This window comes from Chiloscyllium punctatum, chromosome 6 (assembly GCF_047496795.1).
Source record: "Chiloscyllium punctatum isolate Juve2018m chromosome 6, sChiPun1.3, whole genome shotgun sequence".
Taxonomy (NCBI): Eukaryota; Metazoa; Chordata; class Chondrichthyes; order Orectolobiformes; family Hemiscylliidae; genus Chiloscyllium; species Chiloscyllium punctatum.
In genome coordinates, this window is record NC_092744.1 from 41,336,582 (window position 1) to 41,360,129 (window position 23,548).

Consider the following 23,548-nt stretch of genomic DNA (forward strand, 5'->3'; position numbering starts at 1 on the left):
TGGATAACTGATCTGATTGTAAACAAAGGAAGCCATACTGAACATAATTACATAAAAAACTGTGTTTACAGCGTTTTTATTTCATTCAATTGATAAAGTGTGAACAAACACTGGATATTGCTTAAAAATTCATGATACTTAACAAATAAAATCACTGTTTGGCAAGAGTTTGACTGAAACCTATGAAATGTTTTGCTGATGTTTTCCTCCGTTTTATCCTGGTCCTCGACATCCTTCTGTTTGGTGTCATGCCACCATCCAAGTGTTGTGCCTCCTTCCTCAGCCAAGCCCTTAGAGAGAGAGAGAGAGAGAGAGATGCAAAATACACATGAGAGGGGGAAATGTTTTTCGCTGACTTCAGTTTCCCATCCTCCCATCAATTTCTTTTAGGGGGGTAATGTTTTGCTTGTGTTTCCTCCCGCCAAGTTTTCCTCCTGTTTATTTTCACATGTGGTAACTCACTACGATTTGTTCTCCCCATCAAAAAAAAAAGTTACACTAAATTTTCTTGTCTGCTGAAAGATATTCAACTACCTTTTATTTGTCCTCGGGGAGAATAAGTATCGGACAGTCTTAAGTGTAAGACTTAACTCCATTGTCACGTCTCGAGTACATATTTGAAGTTAATTATTTAATAAAGCTACTTGCATCTATATTCCTGTTCAAATTTTTAAAATGATGCATTAAATGGATGAGGAATAGAATTTTCCTATTTCAATTGAAATGCATGTACAGGGACCTTGAGATCTTGTTTGGATACTCCGAAATTCAGATAATTGATGTTCAGCTAACCAAGGTTGTTCTGTACACTAGTGTCAGCATGGTTTCATGAAGGGTAAGTCATGCTTGACAATCTTGCTGGAGTTCTTTGAGAAGGCAACCAGCGAGGTGGATATTGGAGAACTGGTGGATGTGGTATATCTAGACTTCCAGAAGGCATTTGACAAGCTGCTGTGTAAAAGACTGTTACAAAAAGTTAGATCCCAGTGAGTTATAGGTAGAGTATTGTCTAGATAGAGATTGGCTGACTGACAGAAAGCAGATGGTCGGAATAAATGGCCTTCTCTGGATGATGAACTGTAACTAGTGCAGGGTTCAGTTCTCAAACCTCCACTATTTGCAATGCTTATAAATGATCTACAGACAAGGACAAAGTTAACAAAGCAAAGTTCATGGATGAACTAAAATAGATTGGAAAGAAGGCTGTGATAAGGAGATAAAGAATTTACAGTTGGATATTGGTAGGTCAGGAGAATGGATCAGAATCTGGCAGATGGAGTTGAATGGGGATAAGGATGAGTTTATCCATTTTGGCGGAAAAATAAAAGGGCAAATTATTATTCAAATGGGAAGCAGATTCAAAGTGCATTAGAACAGAGGGATCTGGGTATCCTTGTACATGCTTTAAAAAAAGTGGGTGTTCAGGTGCAGCATATAATAAGAAAGACAAATGGAATCCTGGCATTTATTGCAAAAAGGCTAGATTATAAAAGTAAAGGAATGTTGTTATGTTTGGTGAGACTACATCTGAAATACTGTGTCCTGTTTTTGTCTCCTTACTTGAGAAAGGATGCAGTGGCACTGGATGCAGTTCAGAGCAGGTTCACCATGCTGATTCCAGGGATGGAAGGGCTACCATACGAAGAGCATGGGCTTTTACTCGCTGGAGTTCAGAAGAATGAGGGGGGATCTGATTGAGGAATATAAAATGCTTAAGGGGATTGATAAGGTGGACATTGAAGAGATGTTCCTCCTTGTGGGACCATCTTGAACAAGAGATCATAGATATAGAGTGAACGGAGGTAGATTCCAATCTGAGATGAAGAGAAACTACTTCTCTCAGAGGGTTGTGAATCTGTGGAACTCACTGTCCCAGAGTGTAATGGAGGCAGAATCAATGAACAGATTCAGGAAAGCAATAGATACATTTCTGATGAAAAGCAGAATAAACAGTTATGGGGAGTGGACAGGAAGGTGGAGACGACATGATCAGGTTAAATGGAGGACCAGGCTCAAAGAGCTGAATTGCCTTCTCTTGCTCCTAATTCCTATGCTCCTGTGTTTGCATATTTATTGTCATGTCTCCTTGGGGTTAAAATTGATCGTTATATTAATTGCCACTGGTTTTGCATGGCATATTTTCATTTTTAGTATAATCTTACAACTCTGCTAGTCTGCTGAGTGTGGAAGTTGTAGGAAATGCTACCACTTACATTGAATGAACTGTAACAAATGGAGCATCTGTGCTGAGCCCACAGTCTTAGCTGTGCACTGAGCTTTAAGGCCTTCCCTCCACCATAATGGGCACAGTGTCCAAACATGTACAACCCAATTGCCATCAAATGAGCAGATATTCTTACTGGAGCTCACTGCCAACATATGTCTTTTCCACAGTAACATATTTCGAAACCTGGCCCCTGCATGTGTCCACACAGCTCGCTTTATTCTCAGTCCGAGTGCAACATTAATCCACAGTGTTACGTGAGTGATATGTTTCTGTAAATGGCAATTTATTTATCAAAAATAATTTACAATACTTAATGCAACGAAGATATATAGTCAATTCCAGGTGAATGATTACGATTTTACCTTTATGTTCTTGGGTGTGCATAGAGCCACCATGCCAATAAATTAATTGGAGGCAATGCACGTTTTCAGTCAAATTCACACACATGATATCATGAGAGATTTCTGTACATAGGATCATTAATTTTTCTTCCTGGCAAGTATAGCCATTTGGCTGAAGAAGGCGAGTGAAGAAACTGCAAGTGGGCCCTCTGTGTACTCAAGAGTACACTGAGGCTGGAACCCAAAGTGATTGTGGATAATGAGGTGCTGTGTACAATGTGCTGTCATTTTGGCCTGGCTTTCCAAAGAGTGGCAATCACAGTCATGTTGCCACTCCAGCCCTTTCTTCTGTTTGTACTGAGCTCCACATTTCCAGGCAGGAATTCTGATCCCGACTCCTCTGGGAATGAGGAGTGGACGTAAATTAAACAGTTCCTTCTTCGCGCAGGATAGTTAGAGGGGGAAGGAGGAGGTAGTTAAACCACCCAGGGTTTTGCTACAGAGGGTGTGCCATGTTCTATGATTTAAATATCAGACAAGACAGCCCAGGCTCTTTGACAGCTGTAAGTTTGGAAGCTAAGTGTGGGGTTCAGGTGGCATTTGGTTCAGGGGTTAGGATATCAGGTTGCAGGGTACCAGATGAATACAGTATCAGGTGAGTAGCTTGCCAGGTGGGTAAGTTGCCAGATAAAGTGATGGACTGCTTCAGATAAGTTGGAGGTTGCTGGACTGCATTGGAGCCTGAGACAGTCCAGGCCAGTCAGGGCCAAGGGGAATGTCAGGGCTGGCAGTAATGGTGGTGGAGAGTTAGGGCCAGTGGGGGTGGAGGTGTGCCCAGGGCTGGCAGGGCACACGATGCTGTGCTGGTATCAGTGGATGAGGAACTATCCGTTCCCAGGAATGGAAGTCAGCAGAAGGAATGAGGGGATCGGGGCAGGCAGGGGGGTGGTATTGGAGTTGGCTAGGGCTGGTTGAGGTTAATGGTGGACAAGGGGAGTTCTTTGGCTGGCAGGGAGTGACTCTGAACTGCGGGAAAACTCCAGTACAATTCTTCCTCCAGCTGGAAAAACATTCATCACCCATTACTCTTTGTTTCTTATCTCTTGGCCAATTTTGTATCCACATTGCTACTGTCTCTTTTATATAGGTAGACAATCCTTTATCCGAAACCCTCAGGACCAGCTGTCTTTCAGATTTTGGAATTTTTCAGATAAAGGATTAAATGACATTTTCATAGTAAAATGAAAAAAAAATTCCAAACAGCAGATCCACCTGTGATTACTACTAGTACTGAGACAGAACTGATGCCTGCCAGTGCTGAGCCACGCGGTTATGTCACATCTGAGTGATGTGGGTCGAATGGGTGTAGAGTTGCATTAACTGTTTGCACATCAAACAACCTTGTTAATGAGAAAAAAACACTTCAGGAAAAATATCTCGGAGCATTTTGCATTTAGGAATTTCGGATAAAGGATGGTCCACCTGTAGGGCCTCTAACTTTCATCAAGTTTGCTAGGTGGCATCATATCAAGCACCTTCTGGAAGTCCATGTGTATTACATCATCACCCCTTTCTGTTACCTCTTCAAAAAAACTCCAGCACATTAGTTAAACAAGATTTCCTCCTTAGAAATCAAGGCTGACTCTTACTAATCAATCCAGCTTTTCCCAGGTGATTACTAATGCAAGCACAAATAATTGTTTCTAGATGTTTCTCCACCATCAGAGTAAACCTAACTGTCTATAATTGGTGGACTTATCCTTACAACCTTTCTTGAACAGAACCATAACATTTGCAACTCTCCAGTCTTCTGGCACCTCCCCCGAGTCTGGAGATTCCGTTGGTGACTTGGAAGGGTTTCAGATGCAGGGGGACTGCACATCGGAATTGTCAATCTCCCAGGCCATTTGCCTGGAGTCAGCTGGTCCTGCAGGGTCCTGACACACAACTCCAGTCTGTGCTGCTGCACCGATTGTCCAGCCATTGTGGAAGTTACAGGGTAACATTGCATTTGGTCCCCATTTCTGGAGATGGAGAGGAAGGAACTGTCAGGGTACTCAGGTCAAAATCCTGCTTCATGGAGTAGGTAAAAGTCCCTTAGGATGAAGAGGACTCAGAGCCCTTGGCTCATTCAACCAAAGAAGTAAAGAAACCCTGGAACAGATATAGAAACTCGATAGGTCTGGCAGCATCTGTGGGGAGAAAGCAGAATTAGCCATTCTGAAGAAGAGTCACCAGACTCAAAATGTTAACTCTACCTTCTCTCCATGGAAGCTGCCAAACCTGGTTTTCTCCAGCAATTTCTGTTTTATTTCAGATTTCCAGTATCTGAAGTTCTACATTTGATTAAAGAACCCCTAGTACCTAGTGACCAGATGCCATACCCTGAAATCTGGGATTGGGTTGGGGCTAGTGAGGGCTGTGGTGGCACCGAAGAGAAACTGAGGGTAAGTGAGGCAGATCCCCTGTTCATTCACCTGAGGCATTGACCCCTGCTTTTAAATCCCCACTCTGAGACCTCCACCAGCTCCCTGAGAGAAGAAGAAGTGACTGAGCCACCCAGGAGATAACCATCACTGGAGGGAAGTTTCCGAATTTTAGCTTGATTTCCTTTGCAGTCATTTATATTGACAACGTATTGGACTGTATGTCTAGCAATAGTGGGAATTATAAATAGTAAATTATTTCTCTGTTTGCATTATAATGATGTGCAAATAGGTTTCCACATTCTAACATGTTGGAAGGCGAGTACATAAACCATTGCATTGTTAAGCCAATAAAAGTGTATTATTAGGCATTCTTTTGTTTCTTTGACTGTGCTACTTTCTAAGTTATTACTTGTTATTGTGAATAGTGAAATCATTTTGTAAATAACCACAGTACAAAATGTGCAAATTAACTTTGCTAGAGGATGCAGAAATTGTTGTTACAATAAATACCAGTCCATAAATGAAATGATATTGTCCCCAGCTCTTTTCTCACATTCACAGTAAAGTATTCTACAGTAGTACAAAATGTCAGTTTAATCGTTTTGTTTATCTACTAAAAGTTTCTTTGCTTTTATTGAATGTTAGTAAAGACCTGATATGTGTTTGAGCCCAGGCCTGCTTCAGAAGGCTTTCTGCTCCCTCACCAATTGTGGCAATAAAAAAGGGCCGGATTTTCTGAGGAGTGACAATCGAAGACAGATTTAACCCAGACCCTTTTTTTTATGAAAGGGCAGAGCTCCATATTTCTAAGAGCAGATTCTGCTCAAGGCTCCTTGAGAACTGCAGAGCTTTACATCTGTTCTGTCTGTCCTCATATGGTGCAGAAAGCTCAGTGGAAGGCAACCGTGTCCTGCACAGTGGTCAACTGCTGAATTCTGGAATTGCAAGGTCCAGAATCACAGACAGCCATTTTGACAAGTGATGTCAAACAGTGAGTGCACCAGCGGAGTATGAGGTTAGGATGTTGGGATGGTAGGAGCAGAATGCCAGCTGTATAGGGTGTCCAGGTAAGTAGGGTACTGGCTGGGTGGGGATCCAGGTGGGTAGAGTGTCAGGGTGAAGAGAGTGAAGAAAGTGATGAAGTGTTTAGGGTTGGTCAGGGTGGGTGGGAGAAATCAGATCCAGTGTGGGCTGGGGAGTGCGAGTGTTGGGTCAGGGAAGGGAAGGCTGCATCTCAGGGAGGGTCAAGGCAGATTGGGTCTGCATCAGAGAAAGGGGGGGGAGGTGAGGGCTGGTAGGGAATGGGGTCATAGTCACAGGTCCCAAGGTTGGAGGGAGGTCAGGTCTGGTGGGTTGCAGCTGGGTTGGGTCTGGAGTGGGTTGAGAGGGGTCTCCTCTGAAGTGGGTGAAGGCAGGGGGATATCACCCCCAGGACGTGAAGTATGGTTGAGTCACTGGGGCTGTTGGTTGAAGGCGCACAGGATGAAGTGGATCTTGGTGGGTGGTGTGAGAGGTAACTATAGGGTCGGTTGAATTGTTACACAGGAATTAGAAATTTATTAGTCTAACCTTTCCTGAGTAACTATTTACTTAATTTCATGAGAATCTTCTGAATTGGTGACAGGAATTGTCCAGCAGAACCTTCAGTTTCCAGAGAAATTCGTGCAGAGTCTGCTATGATGGGGTTTTGCAGGATCCCTCTGCACAACACCCAGCTACAGTGGAATAACAACAGTCCAGTTAGCAGAAAACCCAAGCCATTGTCATGGGAGAAGCTAGTTGTTATTTCTGACAACCTACCCTTGTTCCAAAACAAAAGATGAGAGAGTTTGCAGCTGTTATATTGGGCACATCGCTTCTGATTTGCTGGTTTGTTTTCTTCAATTAATTAGAAATTCAGAAAATAAAGGATAACCTATCAAAATTATAATCAGTCACCAGAGCAGGAAATTTACTGAATGTTGCTGGTCTGACCATTGCAGAAAATCCCACATTTATATTGAAAGGTTGTTTGTCATACTGTTTTAGCAGTCACACTAACATGAAGTTCATTGATGCTACCTCTAACCTGTTTTGTTTCATTTTGAAAAGGCACACCTTCTGGCAGTACCGCAGAGAAAACCCCAAAACTAAAGTTGGTGATCCTCCACCAGATGGCCTCCCTGGATTCAATAGTGGAGTCATGCTGCTAAATTTAGAAGCTATGCGGCAGTCAGAACGCTACAATCAACTTCTGAACATGGAGAACGTACGGAAACTTGCAGAAAAGTATCATTTTAAGGGTCACCTAGGTGACCAAGATTTCTTCACATTGATTGGAATGGAGCACATCGACCTCTTCCACATTCTGGATTGTATATACAACAGACAGCTCTGTACCTGGTGGCGGGATCACGGTTATGCTGAGGTCTTTGATCTGTACTTCAAATGCGATGGGCAAGTAAAAATTTACCATGGAAACTGCAACACCCCAATCCCAGCTGACTGAGTAAATGCAATAGTTGAGAGTGTTTGCGGATGCCTTACAATGCACAATATTTTATATTGTTAGAAAATAGTGTTTGTACTACTTGAAATACTTTTCATTCATTTGTACCGATTTTATAACTCCTATCTTTTCCCCTTTCATTTGTTATCCCTCCTCTTTCTAATCAGATTTCAGAACTCTCATTTTGTGAGAGTCATTAAATGGTAAACCCATGGAAATAATTGTGAAATCTATTAAAGCCATTGTTATTTTTGACTTGTACATATTTGCCTCCAAGAAAATCAGTATTTTCTTTACCTGATTTCTCATTGTTGATATTTTAGCGAGAGAATATGGTGCGATCTTTCTGCTAGACCATCTCGTTGCAGGAGAACCCAGCGGTTTGGTAGGGATCCACTTGGTCCCACTCCATATGCACCACTGCATACCCTGTACAAATACATTTTAAATATTGATGACTGATTTGTATCAAATTGTATTTGTTCTTTATGCCATGACAAACACAGAGCAATTTTCTTTGTTTTGATTACTTCTTTTGAAGCTTGCACCATGTTAAATTAATTCTAAATAAACCACTTGATACCTATCTAATCTTCACGTTGGATAGAATCCACCTTTCTATAAAGTCTTCTCTGAATTCAGCAACTGCAGTATTAAAGTAAAAAAGTTGGAACGAGGAAGGACAGAGAAGCTATGAAATATATGCCATCTCTTCCTTTATATTTTTATGCACGGTCAGGCCTATTGCAAATTATCTTGTATTTGTGGGGCTGTGAGCAAATTTCAGAAAGATGCATTTTCCATAATGGTATACTTGAATTTCAGGCAATATTACAATTCTAAATCAATAAATTCATCATTTAAACGAGTGATTAATAGTAATGACAATTAAGAAGTGCAAGCTGTAGAGCAGAGGGGGAATTAATGGCATTGTGGTATGGTCGCTGGACCAGTAAGTCAGAGAGCTAAGCTAATGCTCTGGGGGCATATGTTTGAATTCCACCTCAACAGATGGTGAAATTTGAATTTTAGTAGATCTAATTTTTTTTTAAAATTACTCTAATGGTTAACTCTCAAAACATATTTTTGCCTTTTTGATCAAGGTGCACAGCTGAAGAGAGAGAGAAAGAAAAGATTGGGTCCCAAGTCTAGATCATTGTGGAAGAGGGTGAGACTGAGACCAAGTTAAAGGATTGGGTTTAATAAACACTGATGTTGACTCACCGCAGTTGGGGCACAGTCTGAGCTGGCCTTGGCGGAATTCATGCAAAAGTGGGGTCAGAAGCTGGTGCTGTTTCACCCTGGGTTTTCCTCCTTCTGCATACTGATTTGTATAGAGTCAAGAGCGTGGTGCTGGAAAAGCACAGCAGGTCAGGCAGCATCCAAGAAGCAGAAAAATCGACGTTTCGGGCAAAAGCCAGTCTGGAAGCCTCGGGGGTGGGGGGGGGGGGGTGGAGAGATAGATGGAAGGGGGTTGGGGCTGGCAGGAAGGTAGCTGACAGATGGATGGGGGTAAAGGTGATAGGTTGATAGGTTGGATGGACCTCTCCATCTCCATCAATGCTGACCGACTCAACACTGACACTTTCTACAAACCCACCGACTCCCGCAGCTATCTGGATTACACACTGTCCCACCCTGCCTCCTGGAAAATGCTATCCCTTATTCCTATTTGCTCCGCCTCTGCCACATCTGCTCCCAGGAGGACCAGTTCCACCACAGAACACACCAGATGGCCTCTTTCTTTAAAGACCACCATTTCCCCTCCCACGTGGTTGATGATGCCCTCCAGTGCATCACATCCACGTCCTGCACCTTCACCCTTGAACCCCATCCCTCCAACCACAACAAGGACAGAGACCCCCGGTCCTCACCTTCGACCCCACCAACCTTCGTATAGTCTGCCATTTCCACCACCTACAAACAACCCCACCACCAGAGACATACTTCTCTCCACCCCCCCCATCCACTTCGAATAAAGACCGTTCCCTCCGCGACTACCTCATCAGGTCCACGCCCCCCCCAACAACTCACCCTCCCCTCCCGTCACCTTCCCCTGCCACCGCAGGAATTGCAAAACCTGCGACCACATTTGCCCCCTCACCTCCATCCAAGGCCCCAAAAGAGCTTTCCACATCCATCAGAATTTCACCTGAATTTCCACACATGTCATTTACTGTATCCATTGCTCCCAATGCATTCTCCTTTACACTGGGGAGACAGGACAGAGCGCTTGAGAGAACATCTCCAGGATACCCGCACCAATCAACACCACCGCCCCGTGCCAAACACTTCAACACCCCCTCCCACTATGCCGAGGACATGCAGGTCCCGGACTGCCTCCAATGCCACTCCCTTACCACCCAACACCTGAAGGAAGAACGCCTCATCTTCCGCCTCGGGACCCTCCAACCCTATGGCATCAATGTGGATTTCACCAGTTTCCTCATTCCCCCCCCCCCCCCCCACCACCACCAACGTTATCTCAGTTCCAATGTTCCTGCTCAGCACTGCCCTCATGACCTGTCCCATCTGTCCATCTTTCTTCTCACCTATCCGCTCCACCCTCCCCTCTGACCTATCACCTTTACCCCCACCTCTTGCACTCTCAGCTACCTACCCCTCAGCTCCACCCCCCCTCTTCCATTTATACCTCCACCCCCAAGGCTCCCAGGCTCATTTCTGATGAAGGGCTTTTGCCTGAAACATCGATTCTCCTGCTCATCAGATGCTGCCTAAGCTGCTGTGCTTTTCCAGCACCATACTCTTGACTCTAATCTCCAGCATCTGCAGTACTCACTTTCACCTGCTTTGTATAGAACCAGCCAGTTAACTCACTCAGTCACCCCTCACCTAGCCGCTCACTCATCCAGCCACTCATTCATTCCTGACCAGTACCCCTCCCACAAGGAACAGTCATCATTCACTTTAGAAATTGTTCTTATCCATCCTTGTCTGTAATATCCATGTACTTTTCTCATTGTTGTTAACTAAATCTTTAAAACTCAATTCCCCAAAGAATCTTGTCTCTTTGGAAAAAGACAATTGAAGTTCTCCTTGTTCAATTATTTCTATGACTTGGTAAATTGGAAAAAAAACAATTTTTTTGTAATGCACATCAATGAGCAGTTTTAATACTGATTTTCTGTACAACTTGTAGGTTGGTTTGTCTAATCAGAGAACGTTAAATTCATTACAATGGAAATGAATGTTGTCCTGTTACTATCTACGTTAAAACTGGTGAAAGTAAAAGTTGAAATGTTTATGTATTATGTAGTGGTATTCAAAATGGATGATGTCAGATTGATTACACTTTGTACATTGTGCCCAGTTGTCCTATCCACTCACTTTTTATTGTGACCTGTGGTTCTATGGTTCTATTTAACAGTTACATCTGCTAAACAGACTTTAAAATGGCTCCACAAAGTGTTAAGGTAGAGACAGCTAAATATATTTGAAGGTAGTTGGGAGATCTGAATTTGTGTGCTGTGTTACGAAAAGAGGCCTGAAAGTGGCCTGTTGACCATCAGATTAAACCTCATGGAGCTGCATCTCTGTTTGCACCTTTCACCCTGTTCTGTGCTTTATTATGTTCTCTGTTCTGTGCGCAGGACAGTGTTCATCAATAAAAGCAAATTATTGCAGTGACTGGAAATCTAATATACACACAGAGAATGCTGGAGAAACTCAGCAGTTCGGGCAGCATCTGTGGAGAGTGAAACAAGAGTTACTATTTTGAATCCATATGACTGTTCTTCAGAACTGGATGGTATTCAGCAAAGTTAAGAGTGGATGATGCAGAGTGCTGTAAGGTTATATTTTGGGCTTTGTCAACACTTCGCCCTGGAGAAACAAAAAAAATTAAAAGGATTGATGAGGGCAGAGTGGTAGACGTGATCTAAACGGACTTCAGTAAGGCATTCTACAAGGTTCCCCATGGGAGACTGGTTAGCAAGGTTAGATCTCATGGAATACAGGGAGAACTAGCCATTTGGATACAGAACTGGCTCAAAGGTAGTAGACAGGGTGGTGGTGGAGGGTTGCTTTCAGACTGGAGGCCTGTGCCCAGTGGAGTGCCACAAGGATTGGTGCTGAGTCCACTGCTTTTCATCCATTTTTATAAATGATTTGGATGTGAATATAGGAGGTATAGTTAGTAAGTTTACAGATGTCACCAAAATTGAAGGTGTAGTGGACAGCGAAGAACGTTTCCTCAGAGTACAATGGGATCTTTATCAGATGGGCCAATGGACTAAGGAATGGCAGATGGAGTTTAAAGCGAGGTGCTGCATTTTAGGAAAGCAAATCTTAGCAGGACTTAATATGGGCAGCACGGTGGCACAATGGTTAGCACTGCTGCCTCACAGCGCCGGAGACCCGGGTTCAATTCCCGCCTCAGGCGACTGACTGTGTGGAGTTTGCACGTTCTCCCCGTGTCTACGTGGGTTTCCTCCGGGTGCTCCGGTTTCCTCCCACAGTCCAAAGATGTGCACGTTAGGTGAATTGGCCATGCTAAATTGCCCGTAGTGTTAGGTAAGGGGTCGATGTAGATGTAGGGGTATGGGTGGGTACGCTTCGGCGGGGCGGTGTGGACTTGTTGGGCTGAAGGGCCTGTTTACACACTGTAAGTAATCTAATCTAATCTAATCTAAAATCTAATCTTAATATACTTAATGGTAATGGTAAGTGTTGGTGAACAAAGAGACTTTGGAATGCAGGTCCGTAGCTTCTTGAAAGTAGTGTTGCAGATAGATAGGATAGTGAAGAAGGCGTTTGGTATGCTTTCCCTTATTGGTCAGAGTATTGAGTACAGGAGTTGGGAGGTCATGTTGCGGCTGTACAGAACATTGGTTAGACCACTTTTGGAATATTGTGTGCAATTCTGGTCTCCTTCCCAATCAAAGGAGGTTGTGAAACTTGAAAGGATTCAGAAAAGATTTACAAGGATGTTGCCAGTGATGGAGGATTTGAGCTACAGGGAGAGGCTGAATAGGCTGGGTGTTTTACCTGGAAAATGGGAGGCTGAGGAGTGACCTTACAGAGGTTTATAAAATCATGAGGGACATGGATAGGTTAAATAGACAAAATCTTTTCCCTGAGGTGGGGGAGTCCAGAACTAGAGGGATTAGATTTAGAGTGAGAGGAGAAAGATATAAGAGGGATCTAAGTGGCAACTTTTTCACGCAGAGGTTGGTACTTTTATGAAATGAGCTACCAGAGGAAGTGGTGGAGGCTGGTATAATTGCAGCATTTAAAAGGCATCTGGATGGTAATATGAATAGGAAGGGTTTACAGGGATATGGGCCAAGTGCTAACAAATGGGCCTAGATTAAGTTGGGATGGCTGTTGGCGTGGACGAGTTGGACCGAAAGGTCTGTTTCCGTACTGTACATCTCTCTGACTCTATGAGTCAGGGAGGAAGCTATTGAAATGTTCTGTGATATTAAATTGCAGGGTAAAGTAATTGAATTTAAAAATGAGTTGGAGGGAGGAAAGACTGAATACGCATATGGGCAGTTTATAAAAAAAAATGGTTAGATGTGGACAGTGGTTCTGCTCAGGATTCTGCATGTTGCTTTTGTGTCCATCCAATTGTTGGATACAGGGCTAGAGGGATTGGTGTCAAAATTTGAAGCTAATACTAGAGGAGCTACAATTAATAATTTTAAGGACCAAGGGAAACTGCACTGGAACATGATTATTTAAATATAGGAAGTTAAGTGAGATGAAAAAAAGGTACAAAAACACATTTTAAAACAGTGCAGCACTGAAACGGTCATAAAGGAATCTAATAAAACAAAACAGTTTTACAGCAAGATTGAACACTAATCATACTTCCTGAAGGCAAGTGGTGGAAACCTCTTTTTAATAAATTAGCATGTCATGCATGCTCATTAAAACACAGTTTAGCCAAATTAAATCGTACCTTTGAATTAAGTATGAAGCAAGTGAGAAACACATGCCTTCAGCATCACAACTAATTAAAGGTGACATGGAACTCACAAAGTATTCTTCCTGCAGGGTTTGAACTGCTTTCTTATATGGAGAGCTTTAAAGAATTGGGGAGAGGAGGAATTGATGTTTGTGATCAGGTAGCAGCTGTGAAAAAAAGAAAAGGGCATGACTAGCTGAGGGAGGGAGGGAGGTAGGAGCCCTCTGAAGGTTTGTGAGAGACAAAAGGTGTAACTTTAAATGAGACGGGAAAGGTCAATATCTGCAGAAGGGAGGTCAAGCAAGATTGAGTGGAGATCAAGCATCATACTGGAAGCTCAGTGGTGAGGTCCTGAGAGTTGAAGATAATAGAGACAGGTCACAGATGTTAGAGGGAGGAATGAGGATAAGGTTGGCAGGTTGAGTGTTTAGGGGCCAGACATTTCTAGTGCGCCAAGGTCTAACTGATGGTGATGGTCGGAAAGCTGTAGGATGAATGACAGTTGGACATAATAAGGTCTGTCCAATGTCACTGAAGGCAGGCCAAGGGCAAGGAAGTGATGCACTGGATAGGCCTGCGATACTTTCATTGCATACTGATTCCAGTCTCTTGATCGCAATTTTCCTGACTTACTTAGGGACTATAAACTTCTCACACCAAATAGTCAAACTAATGCTGCTAATTGCAAGGAGTCATTGCTTGTCTACATCCTGTTTGACTATGACACCTAGAACTTGACCATGTGAGGTCATGGGCTGGTTTCTGTGTATCTTCAATGCAAAATTGTCCAGAGCTCTCTCCTTGATGTATCTAACCGATGGCTACTATGTGAAGAAGGCTTACATCAAAATGTTGACTTCTCCACCTCCTGGTGCTGCCTGGCTTGCTGTGTTCTTCCAGCATCCTGCCTGTCTACTTTGAATTCCAGCATCTGCAGATTTTTTTGTCTCTAATGTGATTACATTTGACCAGCCACTGTCTCTCCAAGGTGAAATGTTGTGCCCTTCTGTTCCCACAATTAGGTCCCTCAAAAGATTCTGTTTAAATAAATCAGTGCGACAAGGTGGGGTGCATGGGTGATCACTGTTGAAAGTAATGCTGAAAATTGTGGAGGTATTTGCCATAATCTCCCTCACCTCAAACACAGGAGATGGTGCCAGAAAACATGAGAATTGTTAAAAATATTTGTAAGAATAAATCCAGAAGTTAAAGATGTTACAACTGTATTGGGTTAAATGGACTGATAATCAAGTCTCACTACTCCACCAGTCTCACCAATAGTGTAAATGCATTGATTCAATCAGCAAAATGGTCAAATGCTTCCCTTTTGTCCTACTACTGAGCATAAAAGAGATTTTCACCAGGCTTCTTTGACAAACTAAAATAATCTTGTTTTATCATAACAAGTGGCAAACACTGGTTGACATCTAAATTGCAATCCAGAATTAAAATTAAATTCCCTTAATCCCAAAGACATTCAAACAACTTAAAAAGACAATTGTCTCTGCAGAGGGATAAGTGTAAAATAGTAAAATAATATCCCTGTGGGTCAAGGACCTCCAAATAAAAGAGAGAATATGATGAATCTCTTAGTTTGCTGGGATTCCTGTCAATGAAATTCTGATGGAAAATCTTCAAATCTGATTGGCATCAGCTAGATCTGAATCTTTGGAAAGTGATCACAGTCCAACTTTTCACGTTTTACAAGGTAATCAGAAATATCAGCTTTTAGAAAATGTACTCAATTTCAAGGGACATCAGAGAAAAGGAAGAGGCTTGCAGATTCTAGGGTGTAGTCTTTACTGACTGCACAGGTCTGTAAAACAGAAAACTACATCCAGAAAAGGTTGCTAGGTAGTCATTAGCATTAGAGACCCCCTATTTCCCCTGTGTTTTTGACATCAGATTTGTCCAGTGATTAAGGGCCAAAGGCTTCATTTTTCATCTCCCTGAAAGCTTTCTGCAAAGTCACTTGATTTTCTGTAAGCAGTAGATAGTTTATAGCAGATATTAATCTATTGACTTAATTCCTTGACAAAACCATATAGCAGACCCTTTTCAAACCAGAAAATTTCAAAGCTATTTCATCTTTTCCAACTTTTCCCTATAAATATGTACTCCCAACACAGGTAAGACAGTTTCAGCTGGCTACAATGGTGGTGAAGCTTTTAGAAATTACAGTCTGGGATAAAAGTTGATGTCACTTAGTTATGGTGAATTAATTAAGCAGAACCACAATAGAGTTTTAGAGACAAATTGTGTTTAGCTACTGCAGATTGATTGAGGTTTTTAGTAAGGTAACAGAGAAGTTTGGGAAGTGTAATGCAGTCAGTGTGGTGTACATGAACTTCCAAACCCATTTGATCAAATGGAACATAATAAGGTTGTCAGCATAATTGAGGTCCATGAAATAAAAAGGACAGTGGCACCACTGATACAAAGTTAGGTGTCTGACAGGAAGCATACATTAGTGGAAACTGGTTAGTTGGACAGAAATAAGGTATGAGGTACAAAAGGACCACTGGTTTTCTGATATATATATATGGTAATGATCTAGATTTGGGTATATGTGTCACATGTTTAAAAATTGTGGATGATATAAATCTTAAACGTATTCTGAATTGTGAGGAACAGAAACATGGGGAGAGATGAGGCAAGTTGAGCTTAGTGGTGAGAAATGTAACATGATGTGTTTTAGCAGAACCAAAGGAGGCATTATAAACTCAAGGTTCAATTCTAAAGGGGATGCAAGAATAGCAAAAGCTAGGACTATATGTGCACAAATCATTGAAGGTGGTGGGCAGATTGCAAAACTGGTGAAAAAGGTAGATTGGATTCTGGACTTTAGAAACAAGAGAGCAAGATTTAAAGTGATTTGCAAAGGAAGCAAGGACGATATAGAAGTGTGGTGGAGGCAGGTTCAATTAAAGCATTCAAGAGGCCATTGGCAGATAATCTGGATAAAAGTAATGAGCAAGGATATGAGGGAAAAGCAAGAGATTGGCATGAGGTCATGATGCTAGTTTGATAAGCTGGTGTAGGCATGATGGGCTGAAAGACCTTGTTCTGCTTATGAGACTGCTCTGATTCTGAGATTCAAAACCTGGAAGTTAGGATTAACTTTTAACAAAGACTGATTCAGCCTCAAGTGCAATATTATGTCTGATTCTGGGCACTGCACTTGAGGAAGCATGAGAAGAGTTTAGAGAGGATGCAGAAACATAGCAACATAGAAATAGGAAAGTGGCCCAAGTCAGGCCCTCAAGCCTATTCTACAATTCATCATCATCATGACTGATTATCCAACTCAACAGCCTGATCCTGCTTTTCTCCAGTCTCCTTTGATCCATTTAGCTCCAAGTGCTATGTACAATTCCTTGAAATTATACAATGTTTTGGCTTGACTGCTTTCTGCGTCAAGAATTTCATAAGCTAACCACTCTTCGAGCAGGGAAATTTCTTCTCATCTCACTCCTTAATGGTTTACCCAATATTCTTAGATTGTGATCCTTGATTCTGGCCTCTCCCACAATTGGGAACATCCTGCATCTACCCTTTCTAGTCCAGTTCGAATGTTATAGGCTTCTATGAGATCCACTCGTTCTTCTGAACTCCAGTAAATATAATCCTTCCATGTTCTTTGTAACTGATTCACCTGCACTCATACATCAGTCTTGCTATCCCAGAAGTCAGTCAGGTAAACCTTCACTGCAATCCCCCTCTAGCAAGAACATCCTTCCTTAGATAAAGAGATGAAAACTGCACACAATACCCCAGATGTTATCTTACCTAAACCCTATATGTTTGCAGCAAGACATCCCTGCTTCTGTACACAAATGCTCTCACTCTGAAGGCTAATATATCATATGCCTTCTTTACTGCCTGCTGTACCTGTACGCTTAACTTCAGCAACAGGTGTATAAGGACAGCCAGGTCTTGTTACACATTCGCCTCTCAATTTATAGCTATTCAGATAATAAACTGCCCTTCTGTCTTTGCAACCAAAGTGGATTACCTCACTTTTATCCAGATCATATTGAATCTGCCATGCATTTGCCTACTCACTCAACCTGTGCAAATCACACTGAAGCTTCTCTGCATCCTCCCCACAGCTCCACCCTCCCACCCAGCTTTTTGTCATCTGCAAATGTTACGTTTAGTTCCCTCATCTAAATTATTCATATGTATTGCGAATAGCTGGAGTCCTAACACTGATCCCTGCGGTACCTACTAGTCAATGCCTGCCATTCGAAAAAAAACCCTTTGGTTCCTACTTTTTGTTTATTGTGTGGCAACCAGTTTTTTTAACCAACTCAATAAACCAATCCCAAACACTTTAGTTTTAGACATTAATCTGTTAATGGAACTTTCAAAAGTCTTCTGAAAGTCCAACTAAACCACATCTACTAACTCCCCCTCATCAACTCTACTAATTATGTCCTCAAAGAATTCCAATAGATTTATCAAGCATGATTTTTCTTTTGTCCGATCTTGCCACTGTTTTCTAAGTGTTCTGCTATTAATTCTTTAAAATGGACTCTAGTCATTTTACCCACTACCAACATCAAACTAACCAGTTTACAATACCCAGTTCTCTTTAGCTCCCCTTTTTAAATAGCGGGGTTACATGAGCAACCTCCAATCTGTGGGAACTGTTCTAGAGTCAGTTGAATCTTAGAAGATGACCTTCAATGCATCCACTACATATGATGGAGAATGAAGAAATGGTGTCCAATTGTATTCTTTTGGATAATAACTGATCATCTAATATTGAAACAAATAACACAGTCAGCTTTCCTTGGGTCATGTCTTTTCTGACACCCATCTTGGGTATCTCTTTTACCTCTAAAAAACAATTATAAAGAACATAGACATGGTCAGCATTAAAATTGTACTTTTCTCCTCACTCTTTTCCAGTTTTTTTACAATAAGTGTATTAATGGTTTTAGTTAAGTGTTTGATTTCATTCAGGAGGTAGGCATTCGTAGAATCACCAAATCCCTACAGCGTGGAAACAGGCTATTCAGCCCAATAAGTCCATACTGATCTCCGAAAAGCATTTCACCCAGACCCATCTCCCTTCCCAACCCATGGCTAGTGCAGCTAACCTACATATCCCTGAACACTATGGGTAATTTAGCATGTCCAATCCACCTAACTTGCACATCTTTAGACCGTGGGAGGAAACCAGAATATCCAGCGGATATCCATGCGGACACGGGGAGAACCTACAAAGTCAACACAGAGAGTCGCTTGAGGGTGGAATTAGACCTGGCTCCCTAGTGCTGTGAGGCAGGAGTGCTAACCACTGAGCCACTGTACTGACCCCGGGTTTCTTTTGGGGCGGTATATCAAGGAGCTGACCGAAGCTGTGGTCATTATGTTTGGAAGCGTGTGTTTGTAATACATGTTTCTGTAAGTGAAAGCTTACATGTATGTAAAAATTAGGCTCTATTTCACCACTTTTCTGAAATAAAACAGAAATGAATGGAAAGTACTTTGATCTACTAAGATTTATCTGCTATTGATTATATCCTGCAAATCAAAGGTAAAATAATTGCAATCTTGTTGAAATTAATGTTTACTGAAACTTAATTGTTATTTTAAAAAATGATCTTTGTAATGTTCTTTTTGGGCTGATTAAAGTTGTTATTTTGTTTGTTTACTTGGTGTGAGTGTCACTGGGAAAGCATTTGTTTCCCACCTCTAATTGACTTGAACAGGTGCTGTCTTGATCTACTGTAGCCTACTTGTGTAGGTACATACACGTTGTTGTTAGAAAGTGTATTCTTGAATTTTGATCCTTTTGATGTTAGGAATCAGGGTGGCTTGTAGGCAAACTTGCAGATCATGGTGTTATAATGCGTCTGTGGTCTTTGTCCTTCTTGATGTTAGAGTTTGTACGTTTGATGCTGGCAACAGAGGCTTGTCGAGTCAGTGCAGTGCACCTTGTCATAGTGTGGCAATAACATGGAGACCTATGTGGGTAGGGTGCCATTCAAGTGGGCAGCTTTGACTTGGGTGGCGTTGCATTCCTTGTGTGTTGCTGGAGCAGACAAGTTGGTAGTATTTTCTATCACACTCAGTGGACAGGCTTTGGGGCGTCAGGAGATGAGTTATTCACCTCAACACTGTCAGCCTCTGACCTGCTCTTTTAGCTGTAGTATCTATATGACCGTTCCACTTAAAATTCCAATCAACAGTAACACCCAGGATATTGAGAGTATGGAATTCAGTAATGGTAATTGCATTGAATATTGAGATGATATGGTTAGATTCTCTCTTATATGGAGATTGTCATTGTCTCGGACTGAAACCAAATGAAGCCTGTATGTGATCTAGATGCTGTTCCATGCAGGCATGGACTGGTTCACTACCTGCGGAGGTGTGAATCATGCAAAATAATGTATGATCATCAGAGAATATTTCAGAACTGACCTTATGATAGTAGGTAGATCATTGGTGAAATAGATCAAGATGGTTGGCCCTAGCACACTACCTGAAGAACTTCTTTTAAAATGTTCATTGGATGTGGGCATCACCAGTTAGACACCATTGAAAAGGTCATGGTGAACTGTTTTTTTAAAGTTGCTTTAATCCTTGAAATTTAGGTATGTCCACAGTACTGTTAGGAAGGGAAATCCAGGATTTTGACTCAGTGGGACTAAAGGAATGTTGATACAGTTCTAAGTCAAGATTGTGTGTGGTTTAGGAGATAACTTGTAGGTGTTGGTGTTCCCATCTATCTGCTGCCCCTGATGTTCCAGATGGAATGGGTTTTTGTGTTGGGAAGTCCTATTGAAGAACTTTGGGTGAGTTGTTGCAGTGCATCCTGTAGGTGTTGCGCATTGTTGTCACTGTGCATTAATGGGGGAGGAGGTAAATATTGAAAGTGGTAGATAGGGTTCCATGTAAGTGGGCAGCTTTGTCCTAGATCATATCAAGCTTCTTGAGTGCTTTTGGAGTTGCATCAGGCAATGTAGAGTATTGCTCCATAGTCCTAACTTGTGCCTTAGAGATGAACAAACATTGGGGAGATAGGATGTGAATTATCCATCATAGAATTCCTGATCTCTTCCCTGCACTTGTATCCATAGTATTGATATGGCTAGTCCAATTCAGTTTCCAGTTAACCCTCAGGATGTTGACAGAGGAATTCAGTGACAGTGAAGCCATTGAACATTAAGGGGAGATGCTTAGCTTCTTCAAGATGGTCCTGAGTCTGGGTGAGATGCTCTTCAGAGGGTTGGTGTAGACTCTGATGGTAGAAGTGTCTGTGGTAGGTAAGTTACTTGAGAAAATTCTGAGAGATAAGAAATACATGCATTTGAAAAGACAAGGTGTGATTAGGGATAGTCAGCATGGCTTTGTGCATGGGAGTTCATGCCTCACAAATTTGTTAGAGTCCTTTGCTGAAGTGACCAGGAAGGTTGACAAGGGCAGGGCAGTAGATATAGTCTACGCGGATTTCAGTATGGCCTTTGATAAGGTTCTACATGGTAGACTGCTCTAGAAGGTTAGATTGCATGGAATCCAAGGGAAGCTGGCAAACTGGATGCACAATTGACTTAATGGTAGGAAGCAGAGGGTAATAGTGGAAGGATTGTCAGACTGGAAGCCTGTGACTAGTGGAGTGCCACGTGGTCAGTGCTGTTATCTATATCAATGTTTTGGATGAGAATGGCCAAGGCATGATTAGTAAGTTTGCAGATGACACTAAAATAGAAGGTATCGTGGACAGTGAGGAAAGTTGTCAGAAATTGCAACAGGACCTTGATCAGCTGGGGAAGTGGGCTGAGAAATGGCAAATGGAGTTTAATGTAGATAAGTGTGAGGTCTTGCATTTTGTAAAGTCAAATCAAGGCAGGAGTTTCATGGTGAATGGTAGGGCCTTAAGGTGTGTGGCGGGACCTTGGAGTTCAGGTGCACAGTTCTGTAAAAGTGGAGTCACAGGGAGACAGGGCAGTGATGAAGGCTTTTGGCACACTGGCCTTCATCTGTCAGGACATGGAGTATAGAAGCTGGGAAATTATGTTGCAGTTGTACAGGATGTTGGTGAGGCCGCACTTGGAGTATTATATACAGGTTTGGTCACCTTGCTATTGGAAGGATGTTATTAAACTGGAAAGAGTGCTGAATAAATTTGCAAGGATATTGCCGGGAGTCAACAGTCTGAGTTATATGGAGAGGTTGGACAAGTTAGGAGTTTTTTCTTTAGAGAGTAGGAGACTGAGGGGGGATCTTATAGAAGTGTATAATATCATGTGAGGCATGCAGGGCTTAATGCATTCAGTCTTTTTCCCAGGGTTGGGGAATCAAGGACTAGATGGCATCAGTTTAAGGCTAGAGGGGAAAGAATAAAAGAGAACCTGAGGAGCAACTTTGTTACACAGAGGGTGGTACACATATGGAATGAACTGCCAGTCAAAGTGGTTGAAGTGGGTACATTAACATTTAAAAGGCATTTGGATAAAGACATAGATAGGAAAGGTTTAGAAGGGTATGGGCCAAGTGCAGGGAAATGGGGTGAGTGTGGACAGACATTTTGGTCAGCATGGACCAGTTTGGGCCAAAGGGCCTGTCACCATGCTGTAGGACTCTATAACTCTCAATGCAAATCATGACTTATCAGCCAAAACCTCAATGTTGTCCAGGCTGTGCTGCCTATGTAAGTATGAGAAGCCGTGAAGCCCGCTGAACATTGCATAATCCTCAGTAAACACCCCTTCTTCTGTCCTTATGATGAAGGGCAGGTCATTAGTGAAGGATCTAAAGACAGCTTAGCCAGGACACTATAATGAAGAACTCCTGACATAAAGTCCTGGACCTAAAATTATTAGCCTCCAACAACCACAACTGTCTATCCCTGTGCTAGGTATGATGTTGACCAGTGGAGATATTCTCCAATTATTCACATTGATTTTAATGTTGTTAAGGTTCATTAGGTGGCCCTCTGTGCACCTTGATGTCAAGTGCAGTCACTCTGATTTCAGCTTTGGCATTCTGCTCCTTGAACTGTGCTTGGACCATAGCTATCATAAGTTCTGGAGCCAAGTGGCTCTAGCAGAACCAAGTATGGCCAAGTAAGTATCACTTAAAGACACTTTCAACACTTTGTCACAGTTGAGAGTCAACTGTTGGTGTGGTAATTGGCTGGATTGGACTTGTTCTGTCCTTTGTTGACAGGATATAACCGGGCAATTTTTCACATTGTCAAGTGGATGTCAATGTTGTTGCTGCACCCAAACAATTTAATCATGAATATCACTAGTTCTGGTGTACAAATAGTCAGAAAACAAACTGGGGTTTTGCCAGGTTGGATATTCCAACTGTGGAAGACTAATGAGAGCTCACAGACTGGAAGACATTAACTTTCCTGAAATTTCTCAACTAGAATCATACAATCTCTACAGTGTGGAAGCAGGCCATTGGCCTATCAAGTCTACCACCAACCTGCTGACAGCATCTCACCCAAACTCAGACCCCCGCCCTATCCCTATAACTCCTGAATTTACCAACATTAATTCACCTTAACTGTACATCTCCAGACATCATGAGATAATTTAGCATAGCCAATCTACCTAACCGACATATCTTTGGACTGTGGGAGAAAACCAGAGAACACAAGAACTCGGATCAGGCGTAGACAATCTGGCCCTTTGAGTTCGCTCTGCCATTCAATAGGATCATGGCTGATCTTTTCATGGCCTCAGCTCCACTTATCCACCTTCTCACCGTAACGCTCAATTCTTTTATTGTTCAAAAAATTATCTATCTTAGCTTTAAAAACATTTACCAAGGAAGCCTCAACTACTTCACTGGTCAGGGAATTCCATAGATTCACAACCCTTTGGGTGAAGAAGTTCCTTCTCAACTCAATCCTAAATCTGCTCCCTCTAATTTTGAGGCCAAACCCTCTAGTCTTAGTTTCACCTGCCAGTGGAAACTTTTATTTATTCCCTTCATAATTTTATATGTTTCTACAGGATTCTCCCTCATTCTTCTAAATTCCAATGAATATAATCCCAGTCTACTCAGTCTCTCCTCAATCCCTTTAGCAATAAAGGTCAAAATTCCATTTGCCTTCCTAATTACTTGTTGTTCCTGCAGACCAACCTTCTGTGATTCATG

General features: G+C 42.1%; 1 protein-coding gene across 1 annotated transcript in view; it reads left to right on the forward strand.

Annotated features, from left to right (window-relative positions):
- xxylt1 (xyloside xylosyltransferase 1) overlaps window positions 1–7,746 on the forward strand; it is a 180,092-nt gene extending 172,346 nt beyond the window's left edge. Inside the window, exon 4 of the mRNA XM_072572529.1 lies at window positions 7,089–7,746. Within this exon, the coding sequence (XP_072428630.1) occupies window positions 7,089–7,485 (397 nt within the window). The 3' untranslated portion in view covers window positions 7,486–7,746. The remainder of the gene's footprint in view (window positions 1–7,088) is intronic.
- Window positions 7,747–23,548: the final 15,802 nt, after the last annotated feature.